Source organism: Pimephales promelas, chromosome 19 (assembly GCF_988280905.1).
Source record: "Pimephales promelas chromosome 19, fPimPro1.hap1.1, whole genome shotgun sequence".
NCBI classification, from domain to species: Eukaryota; Metazoa; Chordata; class Actinopteri; order Cypriniformes; family Leuciscidae; genus Pimephales; species Pimephales promelas.
This window is the reverse complement of record NC_142787.1, coordinates 7,687,526-7,707,742: the sequence shown is the minus strand read 5'-3', so window position 1 is coordinate 7,707,742 and position 20,217 is coordinate 7,687,526. Positions and strand designations below refer to the sequence as shown.

General features: G+C 35.7%; 1 protein-coding gene across 3 annotated transcripts in view; it reads right to left on the bottom strand.

The window, feature by feature from the left end:
- rnf121 (ring finger protein 121) overlaps positions 1-18,926 on the bottom strand; it is a 141,188-nt gene extending 122,262 nt beyond the window's left edge. For 2 of the 3 annotated variants that reach the window (XM_089123423.1, XM_089123424.1), the window contains exon 1: positions 18,787-18,926. In XM_089123423.1, coding sequence (XP_088979549.1) covers positions 18,787-18,912 — 126 coding nt within the window. In that variant the 5' untranslated portion in view covers positions 18,913-18,926. The remainder of the gene's footprint in view (positions 1-18,786) is intronic. The other variant, XM_089123425.1, reaches the window with a different exon arrangement.
- Between the last annotated feature and the right edge of the window lie 1,291 nt (positions 18,927-20,217).

Below are 20,217 nucleotides of genomic sequence, written 5' to 3'. Positions count from 1 at the left end.
CGGCCATTATAACTGCCACCGATACCGATAGGTTGGAAAATGCCTAATATCATCCGATAATATCGGCCTGCCGATTAATCGGTCTGGCTCCACAGTATGTCAATTTTCTTAAGGAAAACAATCTCTCAAGTCCCAAATAATGCAATAAACGGATAAAGAACCCTGTCAGTTAGCATATTACTATATAATTAAAGGTTGACATTAACAACAGTCTAAATTCTATTACTAAATTCTATTCAATTACTACTTATTAGGAATGCACAATAGATCAGCCACCATATAGGTATCAGCTGATATGAGTTTATTTGTAATTGTAATTTTATTGTTATTGGCCCGATATGAAATTTAGGCTGCTATATTAAAGCTGATAAATAATGCATTATTTCCTTCAGCTGAGACTTCAGATGTGCACTTGTAACGGCCTTTAGAGCAGTTACTCTGGTCTTGAGGAGTAGTACTACTACTATGCTCTAGGGGGCTCTCCAGACTTCTCTTCCTCTGGATAAAAAACAGAGAGAAGAAGAATTGGGGTATGTTTGGTTGGAGAGAAGCATGGCCTCCTTCTGCTAACCTTATGTTTAGAGTCCGGGTTGAGAAACTTGTTTTGAGCTCATCCAAAAGGACTCCTCGGACATACCGAGTCCACAGAGTTATCTTTCTTGTGCTACGGGATTGAGACATCTTCCTTTCTATGCTGTACTGTGTCTTATGGAGTTACTATTTGGTTATGCCAATATCCTCTTTGAACATATTGGATCAACAGAGATCTGGGACGTTTGAGTGCTGCAAGGACACCATTATTGCAACGTACCCAAAGCATGAAACATGGATTTAAGGAAACATAGGGTTTGAATTGAATTACTGGACCTTTTACTCTTATCTGGGACCAAACCAGAAAACAGACATGTATACCTTCACTTGTTGACTCATGACTCACTAATTGTATAATGTGGTGTGACTTATCTGATTTAAATATGTTTGCATTTACCTTGGTGTTTGGACTTGGTTTGAGTGTTCTGAGTCTGGTTAAAATTAATTTTAGTCTATGAAGTCCTCCCTTATAAATTTGTAATGGCACCCTTCTGAGAGTTCCACACTGTTCACTAGGGGTGTCACGATTCTCCAACTCTTCGACCTCGATTCGATTAAATTTTCGATTCTAAGGTCACGGTTCGATTCGATTCTTGATTTTTTATTCATTTTTTTAAAAGCCGAAACCAGCCAATCAGGATGCTCTCCGTCTTACATGCGCTTCATGAAACACACACGTAAGGTCTCTCACTCTCTCCCTCTCTGCCGTGCAGGCAATACGGTTTGGAGCACAGTTTTTTCTGTCTCGATTTTGTTCCATGTTTTTTTTCCGCTTGGCACGCCGACCGGACATGACATGGGGGACATGTCATTTATCACACGGTCAAAAATATGGAAGTTGTGAGAAAGGTCCATTGCTGTTTGCTGCCTGCCCTGATCCTCTGCCTAGTGGTGGGCAGATAGAGGCTTCGTGAAACAATCCCGTTTCTATGGTGACTCCTAGTGGTCAGAACAGTGTAAATGCAGCCAAATATGCACAACACCTTTTACAAATGTATTGCAAAATTTGTATTAAAAGAAATCTTTCAAATGCAGTCATCTAATAAGATTAATATCAAGTGTCTATTTTCTTTTATCAATTGTCAGGGGTTGTATACTAATGTCTAATTAAAATGTCTACAAACGTATAACTGATCAGAGATCAGGTAAAACCCACAGAAACTTGTTCATTGATTCTCAGTGACTCATTCATGGGTTGACAGAGATCATCGCCCCCAGCGGTGAACCATTGTTTCGAAGAAACACTTCGAAATGTCAGTTATGACGCATTGATGCCTCTTTTACTGAAATCACGTGACTGGCAGTTTGATACCCGCTCCGAACTATTGATTCAGAAAAAAATACTCCTTAACTTTGGAGATGCTGAAACTGTTATTCATGCTTTCAAAACTTCCAGATTGGACTACTGTAAATTCTTATAAAGCGGCCTACCCACCAAAGCAATACATATATATATTGTAATTCTCCATCTATGATGTTTTCTAGGGCTCGTCCCCAATCCTCAGATAAAATAACCATTAACACACTAGATGGGGACCTAATTGAAAATGTTTCCTCATTTAAGTATTTAAGTTTTTGGCTGGACAACAAACTGTCTTTCAAAGTTCATGTTGAAAAGCTTGTAAAAAAGCTGAAACTACGACTGGGGTTTTACTTTAGGCATAAGGCTTGTTTTAACTTGTTAGCTAGGAAAAAACTTGTGCAGGCCACTTTTTTAAGTGTTTTGGACTATGGTGATGTCGTCTACATGCATGCTGCCTCTAGTACTCTGCACCTTTTAGATTCTGCGTATCATTGTGTTCTAAGTTTTTTAACTAACTCTGTTTACCGTACTCATCATTGTACGCTCACTAAATCTACGTAGACAACTTCATTTGCATATTTTTCTATATAAAGCCATGTTGGGTAAATTGCCGGCATACAGTATCTATGTAATCTCCTTAAGAAGAACTCCAGCAGTTTTTCTCTCCGTTCCACCAGATCGGTTCTCTTACCAGGTTCCAAGGGTTTTTACTGAGCTGGGAAAAAAAGCCTTCTCTTACTTTGCGCCATGGTCCTGGAATAATTTGCAAAATTTGTTACATCTAAATGATCTAGTTCCATTAAATGAATTTAAGGCCATGTTAAATTGCAATATAACTCAAAAATGTAACTGCCATATGTGACCTGCTCTTTTCTTTTATGTGTGATGATTGTTTGTTTGTTTTTGACTGTTGTATTTTGTATATAAATTGAATCTGGTGTGCCGTCTTGGCCAGGTCTCCCTCGGAAAAGAGACTCAGTCTCAAGGGACTTCCTGGTTAAATAAAGGTTAAATAAAATAAAAAAAATAAAATATACACAATGCAATACACCAAAGCTTTCAAATGGTATACAAAACTCAAAAGCACTTACATTTACAAAAAATCTGCACATATTATCCCTATCCTTCATCAACTTCATTGGCTTCCTGTGGTCAATCACATACAGTTTAAAATATCTTTTAATAGTTTATAAGACTATGGAATATGGAATAAGCTGCCCCCCAATCTTCGTGCCATCGACAACCTACAAATCTTTAAATCAAAACTTAAAACTCATATCTTTACCATGCTCAATAAAAAATCTTCAATTCTATTCTCTCTTGCCTCTGCTCTCTCACCTCTGTTTTTATTTTACATCTTTTGTCGAAATTTATATTTTGCAAAAAAAGGTTTATATTTATTTTAATCTTTGACTTATTTTCACTTTGACTTGTTTTTAGTGTTTGCTTGTATCCATCTGCTTCTCTGCTTGTTCGCTTGATAAGGCCTAATAAGCTGACTGACTGTTTCTTTTGTCTGTCTACTATTTGTATTTTATTGTGTGAAGCGACCTAGGGTTCTTAAAGAGCACCTATCACAGATTTTTGAAAATGACTGTTCATGTGGTGTGGAATATAGCTCTAAGGAAATGAAAACATCCTGCAAAGATTTATATCTGAAAGTGCACCATATATAAAGTTATTGTCTTTCAAAAGTGAGAGTCGATGAAATTCGTTTTTGAAACGAGTCATTAGCTGTTTTGTAGTGACGTAGATATGAAACATAAGCATATTGGCCGCGCGCAGACCGAAGTGTAAACTTGAAGTCTAGAACCGTCTTTGTCTAGAACACATTCAAATCTATGATTCAAATACTTCAGCTGAATAGCGTCATGTCGAGAAGACACTGGCCCTCATTTATCAAAAGTGCGTACACCAAATTTCCAGCGTACACCTTGCGTACACTCAAAACCACGGTGAGTTTGAGATTTATCAATATGGACGTGGGCGTACGGCACGCTCGAATCCTACACCAGCTCAGGAGGTGGTGTACGCACGTTTTGAGTAAGTGAGGAAATGCGCAGTGTTTCAATGTTTAATTTGTGTGACTTTACCAAAGCATTTGATTTGTAAGCATATGTATTCCTTCAGTTGCGAGCCCGCTTTACTCTGATGTTTCAGGATTATCCCCGGCAGGTGCGCACGGACGGTAGCCTAATGAAAGGCTTTCAATGACCAAAAAATAATTCAGACTGACAAAATACTAAAAAAATACGTTCTTCTTCTTTTAAATGATAATAATAATACAAATAATAATAACGACATCCTTCTTCTAAACAACAAGCATCATTAATACAAATCATAATAATAAAAATAATACTATTACAAATTGTCATGCAATTATTAATGTGAATGAATGGTACTTCACATCACATCATCATCATCACTATTATGATGATGAAATTTCTTTTGAAATTGAATGCTAATTTCAAAAGACGTGCTGTAAAATAATGCATTGTGATATGTCATTTCGGCTCCACGTCGGAGAAGTTTCTACTCTTTGCCGTCTTCCATGTGTCCAAGGCGTAAAATGAGGGCATGGGGGGAGCGGAGACTTGAATATTTGGAGGCGTGTTATTCTAATGACGATCGTTTTCGGCCGCGGGATTTATCAAGGGCAGGCATTGCGTACACCTGGATTTCAAAGGTACGCACATCTTCATAAATCAGGCGGTGAGAGGAGTGTAAGCATAATCTTACGCCAACATATACACCCGTTTCTACGCAAGATTGATAAATGAGGGCCACTGTGTTCTACAATGCAAAGATAGTTCAGCCACTTGTTTTCATTGCCCAGGGACGAGCATGTGAAGAATCGGTGGTTAGAGTTCATATTTGCAAAGATACAACAACGTAGACCATTTTGAAAGATGTAAACAACATTGGTCCAGAAACACTTCCTGTTTCAGTTTGTAACTATTTTCTTTATTTCACATCTTAAGGATGTTTGTTTAACTTTTTGATTCAGCTTCATATTTTCTGTTGGTTGTATTTTATCCCAGCTTTTATGTAGTGTTAAAAAACTGAAACAGAAAGTGCTTCTGGACCAGTGTTGTTTACATCTTGCAAAATGGTCTATAGCCCGATTGTGTTCTCATCATTTTAATGACGAATCATTCAAAAACATAAATGAATTCAAATGTGGATTGGCAAGCCAGTTGTTACTGAAGGAGGTCTCAGTACCCAATGACTAAATACGTGAAATGTTTGTCGCTGTTATTGGAGTTGTCATAAAGAATAGAGCGTCTTGTAGTACTGCAGTGCCTTATCAATATGTTTATGCTTTAGGCTATAACAAACAATAACTAACTGGGTCATCTGACCAATCACCGCCGATTAACGTCACGCAAAGGAGTGGTTTGTAAAAATGAGTCGTTGTACGAATCATTTGGGAGTCGATGAGCAAATCAGGTAAAAATAAATGCATATTATAAGACAACAAAAGTGTATTTTTGTCATTGCAATCATATAAAACTGTTGTTGGGGACTCCCAGAACAATATTAGGAACATTTTAAATGCCATAATAGATGCCCTTTAAAAAGCGCTATAAAAATAAACATTAAATCAGACAAAATTAACAAGTAAAAATAATGTTGTAATACAGTGCATGGGGTGGATATGATACAATATTATTGACATTTCAAACAATTTGCGATATGGAGACTACTGTGATAATATTTAGCAAAATTTCACGATTTATATCCTTTTTTCAATTAATTATTATATTATCAACAGTTAAAATGACCGTTAAATTAATTAAAACATGTTTTTTGGTTGAACAAATGCTTTATTATAACAAACTTGAAACCATTTGTTTGTTTTGTTTATTAAAATTTCAATAATTAAAAACATGACCAATCAATTAAATAATTGACTGGATTGGATAAATTATTAACGATAAAAAAAAATAAGTAGATAATTACATTAATAATATAGAAATGTGTTTTATTCTGAAAATACATTTTTGTTTTTATGAAATAATACAAATGTAGTGTGGGGAACGGGGTAATCAAATTAATGCACAACCTAACAATAACCAAACAATAAAATGTAATCAAGTGCTGCACAACAGAGATTTGCTAAATTAAAACATGGACAAAATATATTCCTTAAATAAATTGTATTATTATTATTATTGTTGTTATTTTGAGTACATTCTATTGTACAATATTAAAATATTTCTGACAATTCTTTAAGTTAAACCGAACCTGCTTGTGTTACATAATAAATAATTTTTGTCTACCTGAAAGTCTACCTGAGGGTGCGTTTTAGGTCTCTGTCTATGTCAAACGGGCGGAATTAAATTAGTGCTGCTATCGGATAACGTTTAGAACAGGTTGTCTCAATTCAAACGAGCCCACACACACACTTACACGACGTGACATACTGCTTCTAGAGCTATAGGAATATCGGGATTCTATCACGTCGGGATCATGAAATGAAGCAACATCATTTGAAAGTTTCACCAATGGAAACTGTATCTCGGGTATGGTGGGTAGGGACACTGTGTAGAGACCAATCAGATACTGCTTTACAGCTGAAGCATGCTTGGATTGGATTGATCGTTCAGATTGGCAGGACTTGATTTACTGTGCTGAATAGAATAGGAGCGCACAGCTGAAATAGGCGGCGAGCTACATAGGCCTACCGTGCACCCCCCCACACACACCTCCCAAGAAAACCATACTTTTTTAAAAAGGTCTGGATGTGTAGAATATGAATCTGAATGTTAACATTGAAAATTTTGGGTTGCACTACCTGTTTTAGGCCTGTGAATAGGGAAACCCTAAAAACGTTTTTAAGCGATTTTAACATTTCGAGATTGGCCTAGTCAATCAGAACAACTTTTAAGGGACCCAATACACACTCAAACTTAACATATGATGACTTAGGTCAAATATCTACCATGCTGCTTATTGGTAGGTGTCTAAAATTAACATAGTTAAGGCTTTATGTTGACATAATGAGCCCATTTCATGCATAGGCCATGATAGGGTTGTGCCGATAGACGATAGTATCGTGTATCGACGATAGTCTGACATATCGCCGATGGCAGATGCCTTTGACGATATCAATACGATAATTGGCTCGTTTTACCATAATGTATTAAATTATTATTATTATGCCTATTATTATTATTATAAAGCTATATTGTTATTAAATGAATATTAGGAACTACAATTAATTTGCCTTGCCTAAATTTACAACGACATCACCTCATAACAATTGCAACACACGCACTAATGAGGACTCCTCTTAGAGAATGTTTTTAAAACAGACTAAAAAACATCCCACATCAAAATTCAATCGCAAGGTGATCCATTCACAAATTATCAAGTGTGCTCGTTTTAACAGACGCAAAATTAAATTTCCTACAGATCCAAGATGAAAACGGCATCGTTGTTCGTCAGTATTTGTTTCTGTAACACATTAACAAAACGTTTAATGACACTAACACTAAAAACAATACAATTACTAAATAGTATTAATAATAATATCACTAAAATAGTATTATAGTTACCGTTATCATCGTCGTCTCTGAGGGAACGCGGCGTTAATGCAGATGCCGAAAGCAGTCCGTTTTTACTTTCACTTTCAGAGATTGAGCGCGTTTACATGCGACGACGTTCTTTACTTGATTATGTTTAATAAACTTGACAATGCATGTGGTCATGTAAACGTTTCCTTTATCAGAGTCAAGTCATAAGTATAAGTATAAACCGATCGACTCAGCTAGACGTTTGGCCCTTGCTCTTGTTTCTATCGGCATTTAAAACACATTAACCCGCGTACTTCGTGCTTACTGAAGTGCGCATGTGAAGTGCGCAGAGAACGCACGGGGGGCACATATCGCAAACTCCGACTCTTTCTGACCCAAGAAATTATTAAAACGTGTTTTCATCTCGTGCAGAAATAGACCAAAATGCTGCATGTAATGGCATGAGAATAGGCTAATGTGTCCGTAAATTTCCCGTTGACAAACAAAAAGGATTAGGATCTCTTTTTTTTACCTCACTATACCAGGAAATAACCTGATCCTATTAATAAACACTCCACCTTTGCTAGCAAAATAGAAAAAAAGATTCTCGTATATAAAACGAAGTAGGCTAATAAAACAAGCAAATTAATGAGTAGGCTAAATAATCAAGTTAATAATCAAATAAGTTAGCCCCGCCCCCTCACGATAATATCGTTTATCGCCGATCTCACAGGCTGACGATAGGACGATATGAAAATGGAGCATATCGCCCAACACTAGGCCATGACCATTCGCCTATCATACACCCCAACCCCCTCCCCTGACAAAATCATGCTTTTCTGAAAGGTCTAGATGTGTAGAATATTAATCTGAATGTTAACATTGACATTTTGGGGATACACTACCCGTTTTAGCCCTGAATAGGGAAACTCTAAAAAAACGATTTTAAGCCATTTTAACATGTCGAGATTGGCCTAGTCAATCAGAACAGCTTTTAGGTTACCCAATACTCTTACTACACTACATTGATAGTTACTTTAAATAGTTGTTTTTAATTATTTTTTATTTAATATAGTTAAGGCCTTGTATGGATATAATCGATCAAGGTCCATTTCCATAGTATCAGTCAACATGCTAACATTCATTACCCTTTCCATCAAAGGGGTGTGGCTCACAAATCATTTCATTGACAAATCAGAAACCTGTCTGGGTTGTTCATCCAATGACAAAATAAGATATTTGTTGAATTTTCAATAATAGTTTCATCTGTGTCAGACAGGTTTATAAAGATTGTCCTGAAAGACTGTTCTTACTCACACAGACAAGATCCTCCAAGTCTGCATCCTCTGCCTATACAGCTAGAAATTTGTTTCACTGAATTGCTCGATGTTTGATATTTTAGATTACAATTTAATATAATTGACCCGTCTTACTACACTACATTGATGCTTACTTTTACGGACCGGGCTCTGGAGATACGAAGCGCGGCAGGTTAGAGAGTTTTGGATTGCATAAAATAATAAAAGAAACGAACAAATACATGGCGAAAGAAGTGGTAAACAGCAGAAGAGGGGATTGGGATTTGGGATGATTTTTAATGAAACTTGGGAGGCGGATGGAGGATACACTTTAACGTATCATGTGGTGTGTGCGTGCCTAATGCATGCATTTGTATGTGTGCGTATATATGAATAAAAGTGACCTAAATGACAAAAAAAAAAACTAAAAAAACAAAGACTTGCAGGCTATATGAAGAGTTTGGTTCCAAAACCATTCCACGCAATGTAAACAGTAACGGCTGCGCTTTAACTCCAGCTTGTTTACTCATCTATTTTGTACTTTTCGATCAACAAACAAACAAAGAAAATAATAATTTTGACAGCATTGGTGAACCTGCGGAGGGTAAGGCATCCTGCTTGGGTAAACGTGACATCGAAATCGAATCATTTACGTGAGGAGATTAAGAAGATGAGGCACTCGGGAGGAGGAAATGCCGGTGTTCTGTCGATTTTTGCTGCCTTGTCGAAAAATGCTACCGTAGCGCGAATTGATCGCAGAATGCCGATTAAAGTCGTATGAAATACAATTATAATACAATTCTAAGTTATGAGTAACTACTGTATACTGTAGACTACTGTTTTTATTTTTAAAACAGTGTTCTGTCACGCTGACACATTGACCCCAGGGGATCTTTTGAAAAACATTCAGTTGTTTTATTCAAAGTCAACGAAAACCGAGCAGGACCAAGCCAGAGCCATGTATTCAGAGAGTTCTGACAGTCCCATAGACCGCCATTGTAACTCAGGAATGCGGAAGTAACGCGTGTCATGGACCCGCCCATTAGTTCCAACCACTGATAGTTCCAGCATTGAACCCCATTCATTTTCAGTGCTTCCGAAGTACGCTCGCTGGTAAATAGGGTTGGGAACCGAGAACCGGTTCTTTTCCAGAACCGGTTGTGTTTTTGAAAAAATACCGGAACCGTGCAAAATTCCTAAGTTTCGGTTCCGAAAACGGTTCTGATGCCGATGCGATATCATCATGTGGGCGAAGTGCTGGGAGTAGAAGACGCCGTCTTATTCCTAAATGACAAAAACTTCACCACTGAAGTTGCGATTTGCTCTCACACGCGCTGCATTTGTCACACACAGACACACGCACGCTGCGCGCGCCGACCGCCGAGTCACTCTCTAGCCTACATTCAAATCTGTTTGCGCTGAGAGAGAGAGAGCAGTTGTCGATATGAAACTGCTTTACAATCACACAGTCTCAATATTTATTTGTTTCACATATTCAAATGATTTCCGTTACAGAATTAGTGAGATTATAGTTTGAGTAAACATTGACGGTAGTGGTCAAAACAGATGCAGTCCGTATATTTTTTGTGTTCAGAATTTACAAAATATATACAATGAGCGAGTGCATCATAATGTTTTTTTTCAAACCGTGTTTTTGTCTTATCTTGAATCACTACGTAAAGCCTGTAATAAGCGTTAATACTCGGACTTCTTTAGACTGGCCGGCGGATCGCAGCTGCTGCGGAGTAGCCCAATGCCTGTGTGACTCGTCATGGACATAAACAGAGAGAAGTAGCTCCGGCAACAATGTTCTTCCGCAAGACGCATGTAGTTCTGTTTATTAACTGTTAGAGCGCCGATTTATCCAGTAATGAAATAAGTAAAGTCTTTATGAATCAATCATTCAAACCGTTTTAAAAAATAATCTGTTCTACACACATATGCGTGTTAAAGCATATACTATTCCTTCTGAGAGGGTATTCTTCACTGTTGGAGATACAATAAAGGAGAGGTCTAAATTATTATAGAGAATGCAGAATTTTTTAATTTCCTTTATATACATTTTTTTTTTTTTTTTGCAAAGATTGCTTAATAATATTTTGAGTTTGTTTACATTACCAGTCTGTTAAACTAATTTGTCATGTTCTATAAGAAATAAACACAAAAAGGATTGTGGATTTTTCTCTTACTAATATTTTTAATTGAATGGGAACCGGAACCGGAACCGGAATCGGAATCGTTTGGCGGAACCGGAATCGGAACCGGAACCGGAAAATTTCTCACGATTCCCAACCCTACTGGTAAATTAAGGAAATTACTGTATTTTTTACTTTTACACACATTAGCCGACCTCTCGTGAATCTAGTCTGTATATGTTATGTAGCCAGATCTAGTAAATGTTTATTGGAAGATAATAGGTTAATTGTAGCGATAGCTTACGTGACCAACACTTCACTAACGTTGTTAGCTAACTTATGGTCACCTGATGTATATAATATTTTTTTATAACATCATATATATATATATATATATATATATATATAATATTAGATATACAATATATAAATATATATATATATATATATATATATATATATATATTAGATATACATACACACACAAACAATTGATTTATTTAAATGGTTTAGGGTTATGCATGTGTTTGTGTAATGTATATAGGCATACATTATATATATATATATATATATATATATATATATATATGGGGGGGGGCAATACATAGTACCTCGTATAAATATATTTGTGTGTGTTTTCTGATGAATGGTTTAGTCTATGAATAGGGTAGGATGAAGGGCTACATTATCCACTGAATTGAATCCCAACATGGATCATATTTAGGAACAAATATTTTACTTATTAACTCATCATCATCATCATATCTTTATTCAGGACATACATATTAAATGGTCCATAGTACTATACAAAATAAAGTACATTCAAAATAGAAAAGATACCCAACAGTTAAAATTTACCGAACATTACTGTAAATATGGTCATTGCTACGTCATGGGAGCAGTCTATATCCCTCCTAAATCATTCATTTGTACATGCACAGCGTAATTATTTGTATTTTAAGTTGGTTGTCGTGATTGTTATCCTGAACGGGCCACCGGTCCACGGGTCTTTGCGTGATCACGGTAGGCTAATGGCTGAATCGGAATTTATAAGCAAGATCACGGGAATCAATAACCTACATCCCAGTTGTGCTAAAATAAATATCATGAGACGTCCATCATCAGATGAATGACATGGAAAAGTTAAGTTAGAGCCGCTAAAGCCAGTGCAACAACCAATGCGAACATGAACACAAGCTTTTCCCTCCAAAAATATAGCCTAAAAAACATCTAAGCTGTCACCCTGCCTCTCCAAATGCAACACTGACATTAATCAAACGCAATAAAAGCTTAAAAAGTACTTCGGTGTGCGTTTTATTTTATATTTACCGTTTAATAATGCAATCGCTGCTGTCTGTCTATTGAAGAACATGACAGCTCGCATCTGTTTTGGAACTATTGGGGCTTCCATGAACCACGTGACAGCCTTGCGGCGACATCAAAGCGTGTCGCAACTCTCTCAATACATGGCTCTGGACCAAGCCATTTTACAGCTGATCGCCGTCAAAAACTTTCAGAGGCGACGTCCCAAGGTTGACAACAGCGAAATGCAAAAGTAACGTTAGATCATGCTTAATAAATCATAATTTATGATGTGCTCATCTTAGTTAATGTTTTAATTAAGGTGTTGTTCATCTGTTAAAAAAAAAAAGTTGTTAGTTCCTGATGATATTAATGAATGCATAATTCATGCATTCATTTATACATGAATTCATAATCCATGTACCCTTGCCGTAAGTGTACCGAATATGGTTAAATTAAAGCAATTGATTTATATATGCACAAGAAAACAAATTCAATGTGTATAAAATTTTATTTTGATTAATTGCATTTTGAAAAAAGAAAATTAATGGATTTATTGCATTTTGGGGAAAAAAACAATCTGTTTTTATAATAAATCTTTGAAAATCAAAACCTGGATTTAATTTTTTATTGTTATTATAACCTACAAATGCTATGTGAAAATTTGAAACAGAAAATAGTGGTTTTCATCTTCCCATTTTCTTGTTAAAGAACTCAAACTCATCAAAATGGATTTATATCCAACTCTTTATATGTATTATAGTTCAGTTTGTGTGAAATAGTTTCTCAAAGTTTTTTTATTCGTGTATTTATTTAATTTTTTTTATTTCTTCCCCAAGCTCATAAAATAAATTTGGGTCGCACATAATTGGACCGGGTCGGTCAGAAACCGGAACCAAACTAATTTTTTTTTTTATGCCTTAGGAACACCTGTTCAATTTCTCATTAATTCAATTATCTAATCAACCAATCACATGGCAGTTGCTTCAATGCAATTTTGAGTGTGGCATGGTTGTTGCAGGGTGGATACAGGTATAAACCATTTAAATTTAAGACTTTAAGACTTTTTAATACCCCTTCTAAATTAAATTTAAGACCAAACTTACGACGGAAATATAAATTAAAAGTGAAAATATAGAGTAATATTTCCAAGTAAACACAAGTAAAATGACAATAACTAATTGTCAATTGCGTACGTGCGGTCGTCTGTGGAGTACAATGGAGTGAAAAGAAATATAAAAGGCATTTTTATAAATGTCTTAAAGATGAACTGAAAAAAATCGACGATGAAAACGTGTTGTTTATGACAATTAAAAGTAAATGACACTAAACATTTTTATAAAAAAAATATTAATATAGCTTTTTTTAAGCAACGCAAAATTGCGCTTGCTAGCGCTGGCAATTTCGATGACGTCGCATGGTAGGACCCGCGGAGCTCCATAGACAACAGCTGCAGGTCCTATATACACAGACGAAAACGAGCGCTTTTAACGGCATGGATTACGCATTTGAGCCCAAGAGGGACAGGCCGTTAGTGTCTGACTACCACCACATGGAGGACGATCAGTTTCAGGCTTCACTTGCAGTACAGGATCGTTTGGGGGGAAGTCACTGTGGGCGCGAGCGCTGTGGAGAATGCAATGCACTGCACCGGAGCCGATCTGTTGCAGAGAGGTCAACCTGGAACATTTATTGATCGGCAAAAAAAGGAATCACCGTCGTGCACCGTTCATTTCGGATGCTGTTCGGTGAGAGAAACGTGTTGGAGGAGTCTATGCTGTCTCTAATGGATATCCGAGCTGAGACGCGAGCGCCCCATCAGTAACAGGGTATTTTAGGAATAGGTGAGCTGGGCTAACTTGTTACACTTTTCTCAGATTGTTTAGATTAACAGCGTACTTACTGGCAGTTCACTCTATGTGCGAGAGTGCATTTAGGAAGGAGAATCCAATCATTTACAGTGAACTATACATCAGGGATTTTTCCCCTCAGCTGAATATCAAGGATTCGAGTACGTTAACGTTAACATGATGCGTTGAACTTGTAACCTGTGTAAATAAAACATTTCATGCAGACATTGTCAGACGTTTCATGTACTCATTGACGAAAGTACACATCTCTTAATAGTGTATCGCTAAAAAATCAGCCATGTCAGCTAGCCTCAGACTGTTTACAAGCTACGGCTGTTCTGCTGGTGCGGGTAGGCAACGGAGTGGCTTACCATGCCAGTGACGTAGTCGAATGTTGAAATCCAACATGGCGGCGCCCGTGTAACAAAAACAACACTTTCAATGTACCATTTCATCCCTTTTAACAAAAATTGCCATTTTAAAAATTGTACCAATGAGAATAAATAAAATACATCTGTCATATCACCTTTTCTCAAATTTCAGTTCAGTTCATCTTTAAGCCTTGTATGTTTTAAATAATCAAGTATATTAATAAAGGCTTAGATTAGATTTAGTTTTATTAATAAAGGCATAGAACCAGTTTATTTATAGTGTACTGATAATTGTTAATATGGAACAATAAAATGGTTAAATATAAGAATAAATCAATCTTCTACGACAATTGGGTTAAAAATGATATTCTAATGATTTCGCAATTGATAAATAACAAGGGTTTCTTACTTACGTATGCTGAATTTTTAAACCTATTTGGGATCCCAATATCTCCACGAGAATATAGTATTGTTTTTGACGCAATACCAGTAGGTTTTTTGAGTCTTTTGAGAGGCAGTAATGAACCTCATAAGCAGTCAATGTTTAAAAAACAGGTTTTGTTAAACGGTGTAGATATAAAAGATATTAAATGTAATAATAAATTCTTTAGATGCTTGATTCACTGCCCTGCTACACCTCGAAATAAATTATTTTGGAATGAACATTTTGAAAATATTAATTGGAGATTAAATTGGACCTATTCTAATAAATACTGTATTAATAACAAAGTATACGAAATATATTTTACAATTATACATAAAATTTACCCAACAAATGAGTTCCTAAAAAGATATAAAAATGACCTTTCTGAACTCTGTACATTTTGTAAAAAGGATACTGAAACTGTTTTACATCTTTTCTTTGAATGTATTTTTGTGAGTTTTTTTTGGATTGATGTGGAATATTTATTTAATATGTTAAGTGAAGTAAAAATTTGCATTGGTAAAAGAGATGTTTTTTTTTATTATGGTAAAAAAGATATAAACAAGAGTCTAATTTTTATGTTAAATTTGATCTTATTTCTTGGTACATTTTACATAAATAAATGTAAATGGTCTGGAAAGACACCTAACATTTGCCACTTTAAAGCTGACTTGAAAATTTACTTTGAAACACTGAAAGGTCTCTCAAATCGCAAAGCAACCAGAACGATGGACTTGGATAATTATTATCTAGATAATTAGTTTACCACAAGATAGTTTACCACAAGTGAACGCGTGTCAAGCTCTACTCAAGCATGCTTATTGATATCATAGTAACTTTGTAAGATCTCATCTTCTATCTTTTTTTGGCTGCTTTTCAATACATTGGCGTTACAACATGACATCATGACTTTTGCGTAAACATATACGCCACTTTCGAGTCAGGTGGCGTGTTATTTCTACGCATTTTGAGCTATTCGCGTGTATGCGTATATGCCTACGCCATTAACGTCCGTGTCATTCCGCGTGTCCGTACACGCAGTCAAATCTCAAGTCATAAATGCCATTAACCCCGGTGACGGTTAAGTTTAGGGACGGGGTTGAGGTAAGTCATATCTTTTTTTTACCTAGGATGGAAAGGGAACAGTCATAAATGCCATTGACGGTTAGGTTTAGGGACGGGGTTGAGGTAACTCATATATTTATATAACGTTAAGTCAACGGTGTTCATAAACACACTGAAAGGCAATTATGCGTCTTGATAGCACGCCAAAAATGGAAATACGAATTGGCGTGTCATACACACGCTACTTCATGAGATCAGTCTGGGCGTTAAAGTTTTGCATACAGCCAGATATTTTGGCTCTGGGTTTGACCGGGTATTTGGTACCACCGGGACTTGGTACCGTGATGTTTACATTTTTTTAGTACCGACTTGGTACCGAAGTACCGAATATTTTGACAACACTAATATCCAGGCAGTAGGTAGAGTGGAGCTTAACTCTAGTCTACATCTATGGGCGGAGTAGCCACTCCGACCTGCGGAGCTGAGCATTGCAATGCACTATGGGGATTGTTGTCTACAATGCACAAGCGCTAAAAAGTCATTTCCTGCCTTTTATCAGCCAAGAAGGACTAAAATTTTAAAATTTATGATACTATTCCACTACATTTATGACCCACTTTCAACACATATTCATGTCTCCACCGGTGGAATTACCTTTTAAATGCCACGGCCTACCTGAGCACTGTTTCTGACCATGTCCATCCCTTTATAGCCACCATGTACCCATCCTCTATTGGCTACTTCCAGCAGGATAATGTACCATGTCACAAAACTCGAATAATTTAAAAATAGTTTCTTGAACATGACAATGAGTTCACTGAACTAAAATGGCCCCCACAGTCACCAGATCTCAACCCAATAGACGGATATGGTGGAACAGGAGCTTCGTGCCCTGGATGTTGTGCATCCTACAAATCTCCATCAACTGCAAGATGCTATCCTATCAATATGGGCCAACATTTCTAAAGAACGCCTTTAGCACCTTGTTGAATCAATGTCATGTAGAATTAAGGCAGTTCTGAAGGCAAAGGGGGTCAAACACAGTATTAGTATGGTGCTCCTAATAATCGTTTAGGTGAGTGCATATTAGGGGTGTAACGGTACAACAACTATGGAAAGATATCAATTAAACAGCATTACATTTACCTCAGGCATTTAGACAGTGTAGACAGCAGGTTTGTTCTCTAAAGAAATTAACTCTAGAGAAGCATTTTGTAACACTCTATATTAGCCTATTCTATATATTTACTTAACCTGTAAATAATGTTTAGGGCTGGGTATTGTAACAAAATACCGATACCGATACCTTGACTACGATACTAGTTCCTGAACAATATTTTTTTCGATACCAATTTTAGGAAATCTGATTTAACAATATTACATGACCTAATTTTTTTTCAGTTTGTTGACTTTTTTACACTCATATTTTCGAGTCTGTAAAAAAGCACCAAAGCTAAAGTTTTCTATGTTGCATAATCATTTAACAATATGTATTCTTTATCTCAATGAGGTCATTGTTTCTGCCTTAACTTAATGCATTGTTTAACAATGAAACTGAAGCCGGGATATATACCTCACGCTCAGCACAGGGGCAATTCCAGGATTTTAAATAAATATGGGGGGAGGGGGGTGCACTATTTAAACACATTAAATATAAATTACACAGAGTTGCAACTTACAAGTAGCTATAGTGTTAACGTTATCACATTTGAATGTTTACCATGACACCTTTTTTGGAAAAAGATTATGGTGCCTTAGTTAATCTCAAAAATGAACTAGAATTTAGAATTAGATTTAGAAGTTAATGCAAAACTGCCTTATGACCAATTTACAGTGTTTTTTGTGTGTGTGTGTTTTGATTATTATATCTAAAATAAATAGCAACTCAATTTAATAATTTGCCCCCTGTTGTTAATCGTAATTAACCTTATTATATTAATGTGTAATTAAGGGCCCCCCATTTAGTTTATATTAGCTTAGAATTGTTTTATCCTTTATCCTTATTTAAATAGAAATACACATTTTTGTAAAAAAAAAAAAGAAAAAGAAAAAGAAAAGCAGCAGCAATCTTGTGTTTAGTTTCCTCCCCCTTGCTGTAACGAACCGTGACTTCAATACCGAGGTAAGTACTGTCCAGTCATGTTTGTGCACTGTTACAACCCTAATATACATACATTATTATACACACACACACACACACACACACACACACATATATATATATATATATTACACGCTAGTAACTATATTGTAGTATTTACTACACTTTGGATGGAAGACCATACCCTGTCCATAGAGGATTTCAGTGGTAAGTCTATTTTAAATGGTCAATTCACTTACTAGCTAATTAGTGATTGGTCAATAAGTAAGGCAGCTGCTTCAGCAGCATAACGGTAAACCAATGTCACTGTACTCCAGCTGTAAACCTGCAGGGTTTAGACCCAATAAATTATTATCTCAATGAAGATTATAGATGGGTTAGCTTGTGTGTGTGTGTGTGTGTGTGTGTGTGTTTTAGGAACTGCCAATGTTCAGTCAAGTTACTGATTCTGCAAAAATTTAAATTAAACAATTTATAATAGTACAAAAAAAAAAAAACAGCCAAGAACAAAAAGATGATTTTTTAAAAAATAAATAAATAGCTTCTTAAAAGGTTGTTTGGTGTTATTAATTTTTAAGGATTTTGCATGCATATTATTGGTACATGTTTGCCCCCCTGATCTGTGCTGTTACGACAGTAATATTTTAGTATCATATACTAGGCTACAGTTTATAAGACCCCCGGTATAATGTGATTATTAGACATGAGTGATCATTAAAATCAACAAACATTCAGCTAGCCTCACGCTCTGTTTACATCTTTACATTTTGTAGCTTCACCTACACACATCTAACATTATGCACGTAACGCTATAGCTGTTATCCAACCTGAGAGGCTTCGTCGAGATGTCCGTGTCCATGGTTGTGTTCCACACCGTCAACCTCCACCTCAAACACCCCTGCCATCTTTACACTTACAAGCCGACTGTTCAAGACACTTCCGGGTAACGGCATAGCGGGTTACACCGTCTTCTTCTTCTTTTTCCGTTTTTGTGCAAGAAAACTTTAACACAATGTATGTCCGCCACCTACTGAGATGGAGTATGCAGCGTCTTCTTTTTTTTCTTTTTTTTTTTTTTAAACAACAAATCACATATATTTTCCAAATTATTCCAACGCATCATGCAATATAAAACATCAAAGTTAACATTCTTATCAATGAAATTAAAGAACATTAGAATTACATATAAAAATAAAAATAAAAAAAGAAACATAACACAACATAAAGGAGGTAGGTATACAGTATACATATATAATTACATTAAATAAGAGGAGTTCAATTCTTTGAAGATGTCCATCGTTCTGGTTGCTTTGCGATTTGAGAGACCTTTCAGTGTTTCAAAGTAAATTTTCAAGTCAGCTTTAAAGTGGCAAATGTTAGGTGTCCTTCCAGACCATTTACATTTATGTATGTAAAATTTACCAAGAAATAAGATCAAATTTAACATAAAAATTAGACTCTTGTTTATATCTTTTTTACCATAATAAAAAAAAACATCTCTTTTACCAATGCAAATTTTTACTCCACTTAACATATTAAATAAATATTCCACATCAATCCAAAAAAACCTCACAAACATATATTCAAAGAAAAGATGTAAAACAGTTTCAGTATCCTTTTTACAAAAAAGTACAGAGTTCAGAAAGGTCATTTTTATATCTTTTTAGGAACTCATTTGTTGGGTAAATTTTATGTATAATTTTAAAATATATTTTGTATACTTTGTTATTAATACAGTATTTATTAGAATAGGTCCAATTTAATCTCCAATTAATATTTTCAAAATGTTCATTCCAAAATAATTTATTTCGAGGTGTAGCAGGGCAGTGAGTCAAGCATCTAAAGAATTTATTATTACATTTAATATCTTTTATATCTACACCGTTTAACAAAACCTGTTTTTTAAACATTGACTGCTTATGAGGTTCATTACTGCCTCTCAAAAGACTCAAAAAACCTACTGGTATTGCGTCAAAAACAATACTATATTCTCGTGGAGATATTGGGATCCCAAATAGGTTTAAAAATTCAGCATACGTAAGTAAGAAACCCTTGTTATTTATCAATTGCGAAATCATTAGAATATCATTTTTAACCCAATTGTCATAGAAGATTGATTTATTCTTATATTTAACCATTTATTGTTCCATATTAACTGTTTGTGGGGGGGGGGGGGAATTATGCTTAAATAAGAAGCCAACATAAAAGAGCCTGTCTATGAAAATTGGAGAGCTTAATGGGGAGCTTGTTAACCTCAA